Source organism: Melospiza melodia, chromosome 4 (genome assembly GCF_035770615.1).
Source record: "Melospiza melodia melodia isolate bMelMel2 chromosome 4, bMelMel2.pri, whole genome shotgun sequence".
NCBI classification, from domain to species: domain Eukaryota; kingdom Metazoa; phylum Chordata; class Aves; order Passeriformes; family Passerellidae; genus Melospiza; species Melospiza melodia.
In genome coordinates, this window is record NC_086197.1 from 24,051,069 (window position 1) to 24,070,970 (window position 19,902).

Here is a 19,902-nt window from a genome sequence, read left to right on the forward strand (position 1 = left end):
TCTATGCAAGAGCAGGTCGGGTTGGGGTGAGAGGGTTGATCAGATATTAGGACGAAGGTTTTCACCCAGAGGATACTCGGGCACTGAACAGGCTTCCCAGGGAAGTAGTCAAAACCCCAACCCTGCGAGAGCTCCAGGAGCGTTTGGACAACGCTCCAGGCACAGGGTGAGGCGGCGCCGTGCAGCACAGGTAGCAGCATTCTGAAGTTCCTCGTGCTGCCCCTCCATGCCGGGACACTCGGAGCCCCAAGGATGGCCGTGGCCGGCCCCGTGAGGCGCTGCTGGAGCGCTGGGAGCCCGCCCGGCCTGGGGCGGAGCAGGGCGGCCGCAGGTGAGGGGCGGGGCCGGGGGCGGGGCCGGGGGCGAGCGGGGAAGTCCCCGAGACACCCGGGCAGGGCCGCGTTTAAGGAGCGGCGTCGGAGCTTGGGGGCCTGGTTGCTGTGTCTGTAGCCGCCACCATGCCCGTCAAAGGAGGCACCAAGTGCATCAAGTACCTCCTCTTCGGCTTCAACTTCATCTTCTGGGTGAGGCCCCCTGGGCTGTGTCCCCCGCGCTGCCCGGCGGGGAGCCCGCGGGACGGGGATGGAGGGGAGGGGAAGCGCCAGGAGCCGCGTTTTGTTTGCTTTTCTGATGCCTGGTTTTGGCTGTTTTCTCCACTTGCTGCCCCCCCCCCCCCCCCCCCCACTCCGCCAGAAGGAGAGAGGCGTGTGCCCGGGTGCTCACCGCTTTTTTTTCCACGTTTTTGGGGTTTATCATCAGGGGGGGAGAGGGTGCTGGGTTTGTGGATAGCCCGCTCCCACTGAGTATCCCCCAGCGCTTCGCACAATCCTCGCCCTAAAACTCTGTGTGCCGGTCGGGCTCCCTGCTGGCTTTCCCGGTGCCGGGGCTGTGCCCGGGATGAGCCGGTTCCTTGCAAACCTGTGGTTGTCGTGTGTGTGAACTCCTCGCGTTGGTGGGTGCTGTGGCTTCCCTTCGGGTTTAATCTGTCGGAGCAGACCGGCACCCCTTGAGATCACGTCTCCGGTGTGCTTACTGGCCGTACTATGCCTTGTTGGATAGGCACCATGAAAAAGGCTGAGCCGAGAGGTTTGGACTGTCCTCAAGCACTCGGGGCGTGGGCACCTGGATTTAGCGCCGGCTCATGCATGGAAAAGTACTATGGGAGCTGTTTGTGTGCCTGATGGATAGCAGCAAAGTGTATGGTTCAAAAAGCTGGTTTTTTTCTGGGCTATTTGCCACGTGGAGGAGTCCGTGTGTGACTGTGATGTGGAGGAGTCCGTGTGTGACTGTGATGTGGCTGTGTGATGTTGGAGCGGCGGGAAGCCGCGTCTGGAGTCAGTCGCAGCACTGCCCGTGGGACAAGTGGAAGTTGCCATGTTAATATGGGTAAAGTGCTCGGGATGTCTCAATGTCGAAATGGGTTGCAGCAGAGTTGAGACTACACAGCTGGGTTCTAGCTGAGGAACGTTGTGCAGAACTTGACCCAAGGAAGCTGTGTTGCCACCCGGGACCGTGAGCAGAGCTGTCGCATTTGCAGGGATAGAGCTGGTCAGAAGGAAAAGCCTAGTAAAACACTGTCTGAAACTTACAGTCAGTGAGTTTCTAAACTTCTTGTTAAAAGAGACTGAAGTACTCATGGTTTGCCTTGTGCTTGTTTTGTTTATTTCAAGGCTGCAGACTTTCTGCAGAGTATTTTATGGGACAAAAATTCTTGTGAAAACAGCATTGCCTCAAAGAAGCTCTTAACCTGAGCTTCACCACCTTGTCTGGGGATAGGCTGAGAACAGGGAGAGGAGTTTTGTTTAACTGGGGATGTACCTCTTGCTTGGGAGTGTCATGGTTATAAAGTGCTGAGGCTCCTACCTTTAGGGGTGGTCATGAGTACAGAATTGTATTGGTGACAGTGGATGGAAGAGTGGTGCTGCTGTCCAGAGGAGGTGAGAGATGATGGCTTTTCAAGTTGGCTTCCTGAGGCTGGCAGTATCAAGCTAGGATGTGGGAGAGAGAAGAGGAAGAAAAAAGAATTAAAGGGAGATAAATAAATGCATTTTGGAGATCCCAGTAAGTGTCTGGAGGCCCCAAGAGGCAGTGAAATGCAAGCAGCTTGGCTCAGCCACAGATAAATGTGCTTGACCAGCTCGAGTGGCCCTTGGCTTAGGGGGGCCACCACATGTCATTGTGGCCTGCTGAAAACAGTTGGAAGGGCGTTTAGGGGGTACAGTGTTAGCAAACCTTGTGTCCTCTATGGAGAAATAAAGTAGCTGGGTCTTGGGTCATTCCACACTGAACAGCATAAAAAGAAAGGTGTTCTGGGTCTGCCAGCATTAAAAGGCAAGAACCATCCTAATAAGAAAAAAGGCTCTAATGGTTTTTTATGGCTTTGCAGATGTGAAAAGTCTGTGAAGTAATGGAAGTATGTTGACAAAATTTGCTGTGCCCAAGTGCAATTCTGTACCTCCTTTTTTTTGAAATAAGTTGCCTCAAAAAGACAGGTCAGGAATTTCAGGTCTGCACCAAACCTGCAGATGGCTATGGATGTCGAATTGGGTGGAATGTATTTCTTTCCGTCGAGGCTTGAACAAGGGTAAGAGGAAGCAGAAAGGCTCATACAGCTTGGTAAAGGAAGTTACTGAAATAAAAAGAGAAACCCTCAAAGTTGAAGCTGTATCCAAAGGAAGGAGATAAAAGTTCACAAATGCTGGTGAGCCTAATAAAATAACAATAACATCAGCCAAAGGAAAGCTTTAGGAGTAATTTGCAAAAGCAAACCCAAGTAACATACCCCTCTTCAGACACATGATGAAAAGGGAGTTTCTCAGGGAGTCCTTCCAGGCAGTAATAGCTCCAGGAGTAAAAGTTTTGGGAGCCAAGTTCAGCAGGACTTTATTTTTACTGGGGAAGATTTTAACAGAGTTCTGTGCCATAAGCTCTCTTTGACTCTGAATTCTGCACAGGCTTGAACTGACCTCTTGATGCAAAGGAGGTGGAACAAGAGGAGCAGCAAATGTTTGATTAACAATTCTCTAAAGTCACAAAACACTTCAGAACTCTTAAGTGAGTTGTGATTAGGTAACTCCGCTCACCATCCCTTCTCTGTGCTGGAGGGCTGGAATGCAGTGAATTGGAGGCTGGGCTTTTGCTTTATGGTAGTCTGGGATACCCAGAGAGTAGCACATATGGAGTATCTGGAAAGAGCCAAGGAGAAGATTCTTTAAAAGCTGGTGTACATGTATAGGAGGGACACTGGCTACTGCAAGGGGAAGTCAGACTTCATGAAGCTGCTGCCTTGGAGCCTTTAAAAGCCTGAATGCTGGAGAAGGCAAGGACTGGTTGGTGTTGGTTCACTTGTTCAATGTCCTCTGGAAATCTCAGGCCTCTTGTGAAAACCAGGCAGTCCTGGAGTAAGATCCTGGCAAGAATGAGATGGCTGTTGGAGTGGAGGTGTGATGCAGCTCTGCTGTTGCAGAGAGAAGCAGTGGTTCTGGTACAGACTCTGTGATGGTCAGTATAGCCCCACCTCATCTGGAGGAGCACAGGCGGTACTGCTGGGGTGCTGGCTGGCACCCATTGTACAGGGTGATGGAGGTGATGGCTGCCTGCTGACACAGCAGGGTGTGTGACACAGCACAGTGAGACTCTCTCCAAAGTCAGGCATCAGGTAATTCCCATGGGAGGCACCAGCAGGAAGCTGCCTGGAGATAGGAATTAAATGATTCAGGGGCAGCTGCTGCCATGGAGCAGTGAAGCCTTGGGAGAAAAAAATCTATGATGGTTTTACAAAAGCACCAGGTGAATGCTCAGTGTCAACAGAGCGAAACCAGCTTCAGAAATGAAGGGCTGAGAGAAGATGGAACATGGTGTGTAAAACTCCCAAAATCCATCGCATGCTGGTGTCCCACAGTGCTGCAGGCTGCTCTGGTCATCTGTGTGTCTTGAGAGGATCATAGTGGAACTTGGTAATGTTTGGGAAAGAAAGAGGAGGGTTTCTGTCATCAGCAACTCTTATCTTCAGCATGGAAATGTGCTAGAGATCCTTAGAATCATGATTGTCCAGGCAGTAGGTAGGGCCTGACTGTATTGAAAGAGGGAGTGAGCAAGAGCTGTGGAATATTTAGCCAGGAAAGAGGACCTTTTCAGAAGAAAAGTGGGTACAGTGGTGATACCTTCTCCTTAGCAGATGTTGACGAATAGGTTGGTCAAGGGATAACTGGCTAATCTCAGAATTAATTAGGTTGGAAAAGACCTTTAAGATAATCTAGTCCAACCTGCTAACATGGAGTTCAGCAGCCCTTTGTTAATTTTTCTTCTCTCAAGGTGCTGTGTCTTGGCATAAGTGCTCAACATGTAGCCTAGGAGGTTGGTCCTGGGACATGCTACCTTCTGTCCTGTTCTCTTAACCCTTCCTGAGGATCTTGTGCTTGATTAATCTGATGGCCTTTCTCCAGCTGGGAAGGCTGGATACTAATGTGGTATTAGCTGAAACTTTTGTGGCTTCAGAGTTGGGCTTAAAACATGCTTAATGGAAGAAAGAGGACACTTTTGGATGTTTGCACCAAGTCCAGTTAAGCATAGATCTGTAAGTTTTGGGGTTCATTCCCCTCTCTGAGGTGTAGGAAGTAGAGATGGCTGTGTTTTCTCTTGGGATGTAGTACTGCAGCAGGCACCAGGCTCCTTGCTGCTATTGCGCTGTCCTTTCTGGAGCTGGTGTTCTTGCACATAGGTTTGCAGACAGCTCTGCTGTCTTGGCATGGCCAGTGCTAGCCCTGGCATCCCTGACAGTTTGCTTTCTAATAATACAAGTTTGGGGGCTGTTTGGGGGTGTGGGAGGGAGGTGTCAACAAAATTTTGAAGTAATTTTTTTTTCCACCAGGCTGGCTTGAGCTTGGCAAGAAGTCAATGGAAACAACACATTTTGTTCCTTAAACCTGAGCAGTGGAGGTGTCTTAGCAGAGTTGCGTTGGACCAACTTTAGTGTGAGCAATGCTGGATTGCCTTGAGTTGTGTAATGAGTGACTGCCTTTAGCTGTGCTCCTTTAACTCCCTGGGTTTGCTCAGGCTTGTTGGTCCTGGTCATGAAGTCTTTTCCTGGGAAAACTGTGGGCTTGTGGGCAACTTGGATCACACCAGGCAAGTGTCTGCCTGTTCTCTGACTGGCTTCCTGCTGCTGAACAAAAGCAAGGCCTTGCATTGTTAAATTTCAAGGCTGGGTTTTCCCCTTGTAGATTTTGTGGAATATAAAGACATCTGCTGCTTATATTTATGGTTTAATGTATTTTAGGCAAGCAAGTGGTGTAGCACAGAGGCAGAGTTCACAGAGCAGTCATTTTCTTGCTCCTTTCCATTATTGGGCAGTTCTCTTGTCCTGACTTCCCACTCTCCAGAGCACCATGTGGTTTATGAATAAATGCATTTTTGTGTGATAGTACCTGCTAAAGTAAGATGAGCAGAATTAGGCCTGGAGAGCCCTTTTCCTTCTGTAGCTTGAAGATACCTGTGACTTTGTTCTGAGCCATAATCTCAGCTGCTTTTGTGCACTAAGAACACCAATTCAGAGGATCTTTCCTCTTCCAGCAGAGGATTTGCGGGACGGGCAGGGAAATATGCATGTGTCTGTTAGAATGTATATATGCAGGCACATATGAAAAACTCAGAAATTAGTTGCTTTTGCTTTCTCTAATGAACTGATGCAGTTGCTGGCTACAGTGTGAGAATCTAATGCTGCTTGGGCTCAGCTCAGTGTATATTGACTCCGGTAAGTTCTGTGAAATCAGGAATGGAGTTTGGAGTATGTTGCCTTGAGAAATCTGATGTGAAGCTACTTAGAGTTCCACCACTCCTGGCTCCTATTTGCTATTCTAATTGCAAATATAGTAGACTGGCCTCTGAATAGGAATTTGTATGAAATGGACACTAGTCTTGGCAGTGGTTCAGGAATTTTGTAATGCTTGTCGTACTGTACTGGAGCACCATTTTATTGCAAAAGGTGCTGTGGCATTAACACAGGCCACAACATTTTTGAAACTAGCTAAGCAGAAAGAAAATACTTCCTTTCCAATCCACTATTTTCACAACTAGTTTGAAAATAGCTGCAGTTTCTTGTATAACTGCAAGCCCACATAGCACAAGTGTTAGGGGAGCTGTTTCAAAACTCTGAAAACCTGTGCTGTTGTGGATAACACTAATTCTGTAATTGAGGGTTTAGAGTGGTATTGAGCTTCACTTGTAGTTACTGTTTATGGGGTTTTATTTATGGAGTACTAGCGAGTAAAAGGATAGAAACGGTTCATTACTACTCATAATGTTCTCGATTTCTTTGCCCGTACTTTGCACCATTATAGATCTAGTTCTGGCTTTCTTAGTTCAGTCTAAAACAGTAAGAAGTAAATTCTTATGCAATCTGATTTTTAGCTGAAAGTTCAAGTGTTTATCAAGTGAAGGTGGTGACTTTTTAATGCCTTCTTGTCACATCCGGGTGTAAACCTATATATGGAACAGTAGTGTTGAGCCTGACATACCTTTTTACTTCAAGAAAAAGTTCTGTTAGATACCGTACTTAGCTGACAATACTGACAGTATTTCTTTTTGACTGACTTCTTTATTTTCACATAATGACATACCTTATGCTGGAGGTAATGCCATGAGCTTGGTAGAAGTTGTATGTAAACTTGGCCTAAAGGTGTGAAAAATGGAAAAAGGGCAAAGCCCCCCTTTTGCCCCCTTCCCCAGCCTCCTGCTGGGGGGCCATATCTGCCAAACCTCAGGAGTCAGAGCGTGGCAGAAATCCTCTGGGAATTGTTTGGTAGTGGTCAGTGCTGTGGCACACTCCAAACTCATGCTCAGTTTAGCCAGGAATGATGAGGGGAGGAAGGCAGAGTGTTCTGTGTGGCTGCTGTCTCCAGGATACACAGGTTTTCTCATCTCAAGTGTATCCTGACTGGTTCAGGTCCTTTCTCAGTCATCTCTTCTCACAGGAAAGGCTGGGACACACCCTTCGATGTACCCAGAGGCCAAGCAAGGGGGATGCCCCAGAGCAGTGGGATGGATGAGAGGAGGGAAGTCCTGCACAGAAGGCTCAGTAGAAAATGTGCAGGGCTATGTCAGTAAGGAAGATAGACCAAAAAAGCTGGTTTTCCTGTTGTAACAGGCAGAAAGCTGTATGCAGGAGTGAGCTTTAGGAGCAAAGGGTGTGTGTTTGCACGTAATGAAAAAAAAAACAAAACAACCTGACAAGCCTCCACAGGGCTAAGAGAGAAGTGGCCAGGTAGTTTTATCATTGTTGCAGCCGTGGAGCATCCGAGCAGAGCAGGAATGAGCTCGGAGTAGTGGTTAGCGAAAACAAGGAAGCCTGGTTTGCTGGAGCGGGGAAGTCAGTAGTGTAATTGTGCCAGGACATGCCATTACTGGAAGATCACTGCCACAAACTTCTCCAAAACAGCGAGTGAGCAGTATCCCTTTAACTTCACGTTTTGGCCAGATTGGGAAAAAAATCCAACTCTGTCTTCTGAGCTCTTTTTGCTGTAGTTGTCACTATAAAAACATACTACTTACCTGTCTGATAAGCACAAGAACGCACTCTCTTCTTTGTGTGTGTGAAACCAGACAAAATTGATTACTTTCAGGAATACAGTGGTGTTTTCTTCCTACTTAATTTCTCTTTCAGTGCACGATAGAGCTACTTAGAAACACAGTATTGCTCAACTCCTGTGACAAAATAGATCTGTTAGATGGGAAATCCCCTTGGATTACCAAACAAAAACCTAACAATTAGGTTGTCTGGTGATCTGCTTCCACGCAGCTGAGGTTGGGGGCTTTGCACCCCTTTCCCAGGAAGGAAAAACACAGCTCCCAAACCGTCCCTGCACAGATCCCATCTTGTTGCCATAGTGTGGGTTGACAGTGCCTCAGCCTCTACTGTGCTACACTGGCCAGCAGTGCTGGCAAGTGCCCATGGGGCTGTGCTTTTCCTCAGAGGGTGGTGTTGCTGTGTCCTCGTTTCTCCCTTGTTTTGATGGAAACTTGAAGCTTCAAGTTTCTTGCCTTCTGCTCCAAAACTGCCGTTTTTTAGTGCAGTGGTCAGTCTGAGTAGGAAGAGCACAAACTGAGAACATGTCTGCTTTCCTTAAGAAACTGAGACAGAAAGTCTCTTCTTCTTGCATGAAGGAGCTGCGTTTTATTTCTAATCCACCATGCCGAGAATTATCAATCTGTGTAATTCTACCCCATTTTTTAGTGCTGTGCAGTAGTTCACTGGCATAAAGTGTTATCACTGTTGTGTGATCCTGTAAGTCTCAGGTCTCCCTGGCACCTTCTTAGTCTTTCTGTGATTAAGTGACTGCTTTTCCAAGGAGAAAACATGCCATGTACCTCTATGGGGTGGTGGGGAAGAGTTAAAATTGTGTTTTGAAAGGACCTATGTTAGGTACATCGTCTCTGCCCAATGTGAACAGACCAGTTTTTTTTTCTGGAGGGCATAAACTGAACCTTCTGCTTTGCTTGGAATTTTAAAATTATCTGCATGGCTACATTATGGTTTAAGAGTTTCTTTAGTTTTACAGTCCTTTTTTGTGCCCTGCTCCATTTGCAGAGCTCTCTATTCAAGCACTGGAACTTGTCAAACTGTAAATAAATTTGGTAGGTGAGAAGAGCTGGGTGTTCAGGCTTGTGGCTTCACAATTTGTGAGTTCCTAGCAAAACCAGCAGAGGCTCTAGGCTTCTAATGATGGGGATCTGGATCAGCTATAAAAGCTGACAACTGCTGGATGACCAGTAAAGGGACCCTCAAGCAGAGTGTTATTAAATACTGGATGACTTAACAGCAGTCTCAAAGAGTTTTTTCCATCACTAAGCCTTTCTGATGTTTGAACTGAAGCACTGGGGTGAGATGAGGTGGCAAAGGCTTTTTGAAGTGATGCTGCAGCCAGGAGGGCAGCAACCCTTCTCTCTGTCAGCTCCCCTTTGCACCTCTCCCTCCCCTCAGGATGCAGCTGTGGCACAAGAAATTGAAATAATAATGCTGTTTGGCATTCTGTGTCACAAAGGTGCTCTAGCATAGCTTAATCATATTGTCAGGGTAGCCCTAGCAAGGCAAGCAGGTGTGCCTTTGGAATAAGCACCAGAAACACCAACAAAGGCGTTTTGCTTAGGTCTGGAATCCTCCAGGTGGGTTTGGCTCTTTGAGTTGTGTGTTACTTGATCTGTTTTCCCTGCAGCTCCTCTTGGAGGCAGGCCTGGCTCTTGGGTTCCTGCTGTACAGGAAAAGCTGGTTTAGGAAAGCTGGGGCTGTTTGTGAGCAGGCACTCTTCCACAGCAGGGAGAAGGGGCTTTTGGGCTCCCACCTCTCAGGTGGGTTGGTGTAGTAGGGTTGTTGTATCCTTGGGTGCTCACCAAGGGAACACTGCCCATATTCCCACTAAAAAAATGTCACTAATTAACAATTCCCAGTTTCTTAGAGGTAAATCAGGAATGTTGTTTCTTTCTGCAAGGGCCTTGTTGGGATTTTATTTTTGCTTTTCATGTGTGCTTTGCCTGACCAAAGCACCGGACTTAATAAACTTATTGCTCACTCTTAAGTTTAAAATTTTAAAGTCTGCTGCAATGTTTGCGATTTCTGTCCTCATCTCACTTTGTAGAGCTTTTTTTAATAGTTCAATGGTCTTGAAAGGAAGAGCTGAGAAGCACACTCCAGCTTTATACTTTGTCCTGGTTTCTTCATTTTTTTACATGCAAGAAAACCTCATTTCTTTTCTTTTTAACGGAGGATTCAGTCTCTTCCAAGCAAACTGTTGCCATTGGCCTTACCAGAGTGCAGTGCCCTCTTTCTTGCAACACTTCCTGTGGCTTTTGCCAGATGTTTCATCCAGAGGCTAATCTATACACAAAGTGACTTGCTGCAAACACAGGCATCAATATTAAGAGGAACCTGAAGGCATATAGGCAGAGATGATAATGAAATAAAAGTAAACATTAACTAAAATTCTATTGTATTGCTCCAGATCAGAAGCGTTCTACTGCTGCAGCTGGTATTTTCTTATTCCTGTCAGTGTGGTCATTAAATGGGTTGGTTTTATCATGTTTGGCAAGAATGGCACTCTTCTTGAACACCCTTCCATGGTGGACTGAACTCTCAGCAGTCTATTTAATACACTAAAACTTCTGGCTGGTCTTACAAGGCACTTTTCCTTGTGATACACTTGCTCTTCAGTATCAAGCTTTAAGGTCACTAAGCCATGCAATGTCTGCATCCACCCAGAATAAAACAATGTGTGTAAGGATCAGTGAAAATACTGACACTTGGCTAAACCGTGGATATTTTCAGAAAGGAACAAGAATGGCATTGATCTCCTGTGGCATTGGAGTTTATATTATGTAAAGGTCTCTGTCAACAAGGTGCCTCGTGTCTGGGACTTTGTTCATGCATTGGTATTCCCATGCTTTTAAGCTTGTCCTTTGTTACCATCTCTTTAAATAAAAGCTGTATCCTGTGTTTGTTTCTGATTTTGTTACCATGCAAAGCCGGGTGGATTAGTTGGTATCATTTAACAAGCCTTCCTTGTTCTTACAGCTTGCAGGAACAGCAGTGCTTGCAGTTGGACTATGGCTTCACTTTGATTCACAGACCAAAAGCGTCTTTGAACTGGAATCTGACACAAAGTTTTACACAGGTGAGCTGGGGGATCACTCAGGGGATAGGTCACACTTTTGTGACCTGATTTCCAGGCTGCTCAGAAACCTTGGCTTTTCTTAAAGGGTAAAAAGGCAAAACAGCCTTAAACACCCCAAGAGCAGCTTCCCTTGGCTGGTGTTGGGGGCAGCTTCCCCTGTGAGCTCTTGTGCAGACAGCAGTGCTGCTGTGTGAGTGGTTTCTTGGCTCTTCAGCCTTTTTCCCACAATAGTTTGTCTCTGTTGCTGTCAGTAAACATTTTGTAATCCCAGGGGCTCCTGGAGGACACAGAAGATGTTTATTCCTGATGCTCATCACCATATGCATCAGCAAAGTTTCATGCTAAACTGTAATTAATATTTTTTCTCCAGAGTGACCAACCTGAGCTACCCAAAACACAACTCCTGTTGCCTCGTCTCTCAGAAGGAGCACTGATAAGAAATGTCAGGCTTAATCCCTTAATCACTGTTGTCTAACTCTTAAAACCCCACATCTCCTAATTCATCCTGAACTGAATGCACAAACATCTTGGTACATATAAGAATTATTCCAGCCAGTGTGGATCAATGTAGCTTTAGCTAGACCATGTGGAAGGCATTTGTAAGGTCATTAATTAGGGGACACACACATTTTTAGTTTGTTAATGTCATGGGAATTCCTAAATGAACTGGATTTTATCTGAACTTTGATTTTGGTCTCTACAGTTGCTTTTAACCTTGGGCAGGGGAACACACATAATTTGGTTATTGTCACCTGTAGGTGTTCAGACCCTTGGAGCACCTCTGCTATGAGGAAAGGCTGAGAGAATTGGGATTGGTCAGCCTGGGGAATGGAAGGCTTTGGAGGTAACCTAACCGTGGCCTTTCAGTACCTGAAGGGGGAGCCCACAGGAAAGGTGGAAAGAGACTCTTGCCAAGAGCCTGGAGTGACAGGACAAGGGGGAATGGCTTCACACTGACAGAGAGCAGGTTTAGGTTGGATATCAGGAAGGAATTCTTCCATGGAGGGTGGTGAGGCCCTGTCTCAGGTTGCCCAGAGAAGCTGTGGCTGCCCCATCCCTGGAAGTGCCCAAGGCCGGGTTGGATGGGGCTCTGAGCAACCTGGGATAGTAGAAGGTGTCCCTGCCCATGGCAGGGAGTTGGAATTAGACAATCTTTAATTAGGCAATCTTTAAAGTCTTTAAAGGATATCTTCATCTTTCTCTTTCTTTCAGCCAAAAAAATGGCTCCTGGCCTTGGCTACTCAGCTGTGACAACTCCCAGGCTGGTATCTGAAGGGTCACTTATAAGGAGGTGCAATTTATGTTGCAGCCTCCTAGTCCTAGGGTGGCCTGTGCCTGCAGAGAATACTCTTAGGAATGGTATAGAGGCCATAGTTGGGAATATTGAGATGCTCATGGGACTTAACCTGTCTGCATGCCTGCAGCTTCTGTGATCTGTGAGAAAATTTGTGGTTTACCCTTGATATGATGGCATCTTAGCAAACTGGGTGGTTCTTGGAGCTGCCAGGAAGATTCCCAGATGCTTCAAGTGGACCTCAGAAAAAGAACAGAAATCTAAACTTGGCTGTTAAGCTGAATATTTAACAAGTCTTATTTTGGGTTGTCTAAAACAAGTCTTTTATCTCTTAAAACATGAAAATTTTATGATGTGATGCTTAACCTACTGGCTGGATGCAGCCAGTGGAACCTGCTTGAAATGTTTGTAGATTTAACTGAGTTTTAAAAAGAAGCTCAATAGGAATTTCTGCTTTAACATAATTTTCTGGCAGTAGTTACTGACTGCAGTAAGTTACAAAGCAAGTTACCTCAAAGACTTTCTGTACAACTCAGTCTGGAATAAATGTTACTGATGGACTCTTTTTCTTCTTTTTTAAAATGGAAAAAGGTTAAGCTGAGGTTTAAAAGTCTGTATTGGAATTTCCTCCTGATAAGAAATGTCAGGCTTAATCCCTTACAAATGCTGCATCAAGGAGCTTGTTTTTTTGGCAGCTAACCTTATTGGTTTGCATCTAGAATATATAATTTGCAAAAGCTTACATCTAAGCTCCCTTTAATTAGTATTGAACTGGTTTTGTGTCCCAGTTGATAGAAGTGTCCTGCTTGTTCCACGTGCTTTGTGCTCATTCTTTGATGCTTCACCACCCCTCTAATATTCTTTGCCATCCTTTGGGAGTTTTCTTGCTTGCCACATCTTGCTGTGGTCTCCAGCTCACAGCTATCATGATTAGGCTCGTTGTTCCCAAGTTCAGGAGCCAGAAATAGGCATAAATGGAGCCTACTACCTCAGAAATGCTTGCTCTTTCTGCTTCAACATACTCACTACCTTATTTCTGGGCAGAATAGTTTACAAGCTCTGACACTTTTTATAATCTGAAGAAGCATCTGCTTTGAGACTTTGCAGTTGTTGATTCCTCCTCCCCCCCCCCCCTTTCCCCCCCCCCTTTCCCTTTTTTTTTTTTTTACTTGAAACACCTTGGTAAAGAAACTTAAACCTTGGCAAAAGCTACCAATGTTGTTTCTGGAGCAATTAATTTCATACCTTGCTGCTGAGGTCTCAATTGACCTGTGTGTCTTTGTTTTTCTCCTCCCTAGGTGTTTACATCCTTATTGGAGCTGGTGCCCTTATGATGCTGGTTGGTTTCTTGGGATGCTGTGGTGCATCACAGGAATCTCAGTGTATGCTTGGCCTGGTAAGTGCTCAGGGTAATGCTTAAATTTTTGAGCAGCATGATGAGAAATGAAGGAAAATATTACTGTGTAGTTCAAGGTCAGCAGATTGTGGACCCAGAACAGTCACAGTGTTTAAACTCATAGTCACCTACCTAATACTAAACTGTTAAATATAGTTCTAATCTCTGGCCTGAAATCCAGATGCTTCTGCTGCATTTTAACAGAGGATGATATCAAGAGGCTGGATGTGTCTGACATACACTGAAGTGTCAGGCTGGGAGTATTGTGAACACAGAATGAAAATATTGATAAGAGCAGTGCTATCATTGCTAGGCAGTTCATCCTGGACTCTGAATGTGGTGCAATCTTTAATCTCTGATACCAGAACTCTGGTATTTGGTGCTTGAAACAGCAAGGCTCTACTGTTCATTATCACAGGATGAGCTCTTCTAGTTGACAACTGCTCTGCAAGCCAATTACTAGAGAGCAACCTCATTGTTTTCAGACTGGGGGTGGGCAGTAGAGCTTACTGGGTTAGTGCACATCTGTATGCTTGCAAAATTAGTCATCCAAATAACCAGAAGACTTAGTTAATAAAAGTCAACTACTATATGTAAAGGCTGCTCTCCCGGGGTGTTCGGGTCCAATCCAACTAGCTCTGACCCTTGGCCCCTCACAGCCTTTACAAGGACAAAAGTAAAAGACTGGAGGTGCTCTTCTCCTTGGGACCAAAGTCCTATTTTATTGATAGGAGTCACCTCAGGATGCAGGTGACCTCCCAGAAGAAAAGGAGGCTTGGGGATCTCCTCCCAAGAGATTTTAAGCTCAAGGGAAAGGGGGCGGAGGAAGGGGGCCACAGCCAATGGGTTACAAGTGAGGAAGGGGTGAGGGGAGGAGTACACCTGGAACAAACCATTACCTTACCACCGGGGCTGGGTGGGGCAGGGAATGGGACAAACCATGTGATCAGTGCAAAAACAACAGCTAGATAAACTATGTACTATTTAGTGCAATACAGCAACTATAGCCACTGAAAAAACAATTTCCCTTCTGTGTCACAGAAGAACCTAAATTCAATTATTTGTTGCAAAATTATACCTCTAGCCCTTTCTAATTCTGAGTATCTCTTTAAAGTGCTCCTAAATTATAGTGGTGTTTTGGGTCTGGTAGTCAATGAGAGACAGAACACTGTCATTTTTGTTTTGTTGGATATACAACAAAATGACCATTAGCTCTCTGGGAGTTGGTGGCAAGCTAGGAATTAAGTAATGACTCTTAAAGCAACAGGAGTGACAAACCATAGTAAAGAATTGGTGCCAGCTGTTGTGATGTGTCTGAATGACTTAGACAGCTTCAAAGTTGGAGTTAACAGATGATTGGCTTTAATTATCACTGATCAAAAAGAAGGGACTGGTGCTTGGAGAGCACTGCCAGACTTTCCAATGCGCTTGGGAAGAAGTGCTGACCCAGTCTCCTTTTTCCTGGTGTTACCAATGTCTCAGACCTCCAACTGCAACCTGGTTGCGTGACAGCTCCCACAAGTCTGAACAAACTTGCAGTGTACATGTGTGACGCTGGTTTGTGGTGCTCTGGCCTTCATGAATAATATGGTCTTTCTTTTCTAGTTCTTCTTCTTCCTTTTTGTGATTTTTGCCCTTGAAATTGCTGCTGGGATCTGGGGATTTTCAAATAAAGAAAAGGTAGGTTGCTCTTTAAAGTTGGGAGTGGTGGGATGCTGGAACAGGTTTCCCAGAGAATCTGTGGCCGCTCCTTTCCTGGAAGTGTCCAAGGCCAGGTTGGATTGGGCTCTGAGCAGCCTGGTCTAGTGGAAGGTGTCCCTGTCCATGGCAGAGGGGCAGGACTTAGGTGATCTTGACAGTTCCTTTCTGACCCCAAACATTCCATGATTCTATGAATGTGCCTACAGTCAGCAATCTGCTGACATCAATACCAGTACAAGTCAAATCCTTTTTACCCAGGGAATTTGGGGGAGAGGGAAAAAGGCTGATTCAAGCAAAACAACACACAAAAAAAACTAACTGTAATATTCAAACATGACTGTAGCAGGGAAGCCAGAGTCCAAGAGGCTGTTGCCTGCTAGAGGTGCCTTCCAGGGAGTACCTGATTGAGCTGTGAGGTGAAGCATGCTGGCTGGGAGGCTTTACCACTTCCAGAGAGGAGCTGGGTCATCTGACAGCTGAGTGTATATGCACCTCTGAAGCATGACTGATATGGCCTCTCCCTCCCAAGCAGTCAAGATTCTGTCTTGTTTCAAAATCACATGCTTAGTGACCAGTGGTGCTTTTCTGCTCACATTGTGTTATACAATGGGAAAATATAGAAACTTCTGTGGTACAGTAGAATAGGGAATATTTTTGGGCAGCCAGTGGGCAAAGAGCTGGTTCTCTAGCTCCTCTTACAAGGTCAGCGGTTTGGAAGGGGAAGCAGTCTTACCTGTTTAGGTGTGGCTGTTAAAGTGAGTGTACAGTTATTTCTCACCTGAAACAGGTGAGCCTTCTGTCCACCCTCTGTTTGTACATGGCAGAAGAATGGGTCTTGTAGGCTGCAGGAGTTTTGATGACTGACTTGCTGAAAGCAAGTTTTTCATAATTAATACAAGTTATGACACTAATACAATTAATAGACAACTCTTTTTACTTTTCCTTAGATTATTGATGAGTTAAAGGAGTTCTACATGGACACCTACAGAAAGAGAACTCAGACAAGTGCCAGAGACACCCTGAAAGCATTTCAGTTCACTGTAAGTATATGGTTCTGCTTAACCTGGACAGTAATGCAACTGCTCCTCACACTGTTCTTCATCCTACCTAGTCCCCTGTACAAATTTTTTACCACTTAGAAGAAACCAAAGATTGCAGGGATGTTTTTGTGTAGTATAAATGAATTCAGGATGCCTTTTGTTTGTCCCTCTGAATAACTAGTTCTTGTTTTTCTTGTTTTTTTCTTGTTTTTCTGTGAGGGGTTTGGCCTTGTGTCTGTAAGGAACACAGGCAGTTGCCAAAATGATTTTGTGTGTACTTAAGGAGATCTAGCTCTTCCTTTCAGAACCTTGTTCTTTAATTTAATAAAGGCTTGTTAAGATTAGGTTTATAGCAGTCATGTTGACAGGACTTGGTCTGTAATGAAAACTAATGTAAATTATTTCCCTTTTTTTTTTACCAGATTACTGAACAAAAAGATTGCTTAATCTGGGTCTCTTTTATGTTTTCTGTTGTAGCTAAACTGCTGTGGCCTTACTGGAGCTGTGGAGCAGCAGTACATGGACACCTGTCCAGCAAAGACACTGTCTGAGTCATTCTCTATCAAGGTAAAGCTTGATGTAATTTACCATCAGCTCTGCCCAGTGGGTAGAGTGAGAAACACACTTCAGGAAACCCTCCTAGTCTGTGGGAGAAGCCCATGCCACACTGGTGTGTCAGTCTGTGTCTGTGATCAGACAGGTTGTAGAAAACAAATCCACCGTTACTGTGGAAAGAGCAAGCAGGAAGTCTGACCTTGCTCAGGAAATGTGCAGTCTGTGTGTCAGAGAATCAGTGGTGGGGTGGGCAGTGGAAGATCAAAAGTTTGCCTAAGAAAAACCCCTCACAGTGCCTTGAGAGCTCTCTTCTCCTCAGTGCATCTTCCTGGTGCTTGCTGGGAGCTGACAGCTCCCTCTTTGTTAGGAAGAAGTAGAGTTTGGGGTGGGAGCAAGTCTGAAGCTTCAGCAAGGACAGGGAGGGGGGTAAGGCGTTGGTAGCCTGCTCAGGTGAGTTGGTGACTGTGAAGGCAGTTCTGTGAATCAGGTTTCTCTGTTGGAGTACTGCTGCAGAGATGCCTGTATACCACAAAGAACAGGAGAAAACAGCTTTTGTAGTTTTTAACCACCTCTCTTCTCCTTTGCCTTACAAACATCCTGTGGTCTTGCTTTAGGCTCCAAGACAGTTTGTATGAGTCTGTCTATGGTTCTTACCATGCAGGAATTCAGTTAATGACTTGGGGTTTTTTCAATTTAATTGACAGTTCACATATCTGGCCACATGAGATTGTTCAGTCTGTATCTTTAGTCATGTTCATGCAGTCTGAGTTGGAGTGTGTGGGAGTAGCTGAGACCACACACAGATTTTGTTTGTTTTTATTCTGTGTTTTAGCTTCATCTTGTGATGCCCATTCCCAATTTTAGAAAAACACTGGATAGATTACAAGATCAAAGAAATGTAATTGAGTGTACCTCTAAGAAGCAGTGCTGTGTTGGTACTCTGATTGAACTGACTCATTCTTACTAGTATATCCCTTTAATCTCAGATTCAGTCTTTCTTTCTAGACTGAATAAGGAACAGCAACAAAAAAGGTAGTTCACTGATGTTTGCTTCTGGAACAAGCAGGACAGAAGCTGGGATGAGACTTCGACCACCTACCAGACTCTTAAAGATTTATACTTCTGTAAAAGTGCCTTGCTCTTTTTATTGGTCAGCATGTGTCTGTTCTGGGAAAAGGACTATACTTTTTTTTTTAACACAAAGGTAATTCTTTGTCCTGGGAACATTAAACTGGCCCCTCTATGAATCTGCTGCTGGCATGGATCCTAGCCTAGGTGTCCTGCTGTTCCCATGCACTGTGGGTTCATGAGGTGTCTGCAAAATTACAGTAGCAATTAGCAATATCAGGAGTGGCTTTAAATATCTTTTGATAAGGGATGAGCATCATCTGAAGTGCTGACAGCAATTAGTAACAAGCCAAGCCTGATAAACTGCATGTTCAGATTGAGAGGGGAATCCTGCTGTAGTCAAGGTGCTGTTAACAATTCTGAGGTACTTGAAGAGTAGATTTAAATTTCTCCACCAACTCCTGTGTGTGTAGGACTGTCTCTGGCTCTCTTTAAGGATGTGACAGTAAAGGCCAGATCAAAGCAGCTTTTAAAAGATGAGTCTTCAAATGAACCTTGTGTGTGTAAACCACTAATGAGCCATCTGTTCCATTTCAGTCCTGCCCTGATGCCATTGATGATGTCTTCAAATCCAAATTCAATGTCATTGGAGCAGTTGGCCTTGGCATTGCTGTAATGATGGTGAGTTTCCAGATTATTTAGAGGGTGGTCAGAGGATACACAGAGCAGAAGTCTTGTGCCTGGCCCCACAGGCCATTCCACTGAGGACAAGTCCCAGCAGGATCAGGGTGTGTGCTGCAGGGCCCTGAGGCAAAGCAGAGGCTGGGATGTCTCTGGACTTCCTGCTTCTGCTTTGGATTAGGATCTGCCTCCTTGCACTTTCAGCAATGGTGAAATCTTATCAGTGATGTGTGTATATATGGAGTGAAGATGTATTGGTCATGTTGCTGGCCCACGTTTTTATCCTAATATCTGTTGGGGATTCTTCTTCTCTTTCCTTTATAACAATTACAGACTCTGCTAGAGGGCTGAAATAACAGGGCTGCTAAAGAAACTTGCACTTTTGTTTGACCTCTCTGGAGAAAAGCACATGCTGGGATGATCAAAGCTTTCTTAGGAGATATGGCAGTGGTTTATAGCTGCTGGTGCTGTGCCAGGGCTTGAAGATTTTTGTGGGTCCCTTCCAACTTGACCTATTCTGTGATCTGTTTTCAAGTACTGAGGTGAATGGGATTCTTGGGAATGAGCTTTGGGGATTGGGGGGTGGGAAATGGCAGAGTAAAGTGTAAAAATACAGAATAAATGTGACCTCTGGGCTGTGAAGAGCAGCTTGTTCTCATGCTGATAAAAGCACATGCTTTGCTTTCCTGATTTCTAATCTGTTTGCTTTTTTTCCAGATTGTTGGCATGATATTCAGCATGGTTCTGTGCTGTGCCATCCGCAGGGAAAGAGAGATGGTCTGAGAGCTGCAAACCCAAGATTCCTGCACTATAAAAATCCTCACCATTAACTTTCATGTTCTGAGAGCATTTCTAAAATGTTATATATTTGTTACCTTTTTAATGCTTTATTTGGTACTGATGTAGGTTTGCTTTTTATGTTACACGTTAAAATGATAAAAGTTTATCTGACTCAAGACAAACATGGTACATAAAATATCTGACTTCCTTGAAACTTACATAATTTGGTTGTAATTTATGTGGAGACAATTTGATACTTAATAAAGAATAAGATGTATTGTTTGTGGGGGAGAGGAAATGTTATGTTGATTAATCCCACTGTTTGATGCATAGCAAGGAGGCCAGGCTGGGCTCTGCCTTGGGGTCAGCTGGGCTTCCTGACATCAGCCTCTCTGCTGCCACAACTGTCCCCTGACACCTGGCATGGCCTTGGCCCTTGGCAGGACACATTGCCTAGTGCGTGCTCAGGATTTTTTCACTGGCTGGCTTGGGGCTTTGTTTCCCTAAAGCCAGTGAGGTGCAGTCTCAAGGGCTTACAACATATGTGCCAAATCTCAGGTTTCTAAGTGGAATAAACGTAAGTTGCATGAGCAGTTAAGTGTCCAGCTCTGCAGTTGCAGAGTTGAGGCTGTCCTGTTTCAGTTTAGAGAGTTAATGGGAGAGAACAGAGACACCAGTGTGGAACCCTTAGCCTAAAGAATTACCAAGTTGTCCAGTATTTCTACT

At 45.1% G+C, this 19,902-nt stretch overlaps 1 protein-coding gene across 1 annotated transcript; it reads left to right on the forward strand.

Moving 5' to 3' along the window:
* The first annotated feature begins 364 nt into the window (after positions 1-364).
* On the forward strand, positions 365-19,459 carry CD9 (CD9 molecule). The gene is made up of 8 exons (XM_063154297.1): positions 365-524; positions 10,562-10,661; positions 13,254-13,351; positions 14,957-15,031; positions 16,000-16,092; positions 16,570-16,659; positions 18,313-18,396; positions 19,114-19,459. Exons 1-8 carry the CDS (start codon positions 459-461, stop codon positions 19,177-19,179), a joined length of 672 nt encoding a protein of 223 aa, XP_063010367.1. The 5' UTR covers positions 365-458; the 3' UTR covers positions 19,180-19,459.
* Positions 19,460-19,902: the final 443 nt, after the last annotated feature.

Coding starts and splice junctions, on each gene's coding strand:
- CD9 (XM_063154297.1), top strand. CDS start 459: ATGCCCGTCAAAGGAGGCACCAAGTGCATCAAGTACCTCCTCTTCGGC. Junction 10,662..13,253: donor TGACACAAAGTTTTACACAG/GTGAGCTGGGGG, acceptor TCTCCTCCCTAG/GTGTTTACATCCTTATTGGA. Junction 16,093..16,569: donor TGAAAGCATTTCAGTTCACT/GTAAGTATATGG, acceptor TTTCTGTTGTAG/CTAAACTGCTGTGGCCTTAC.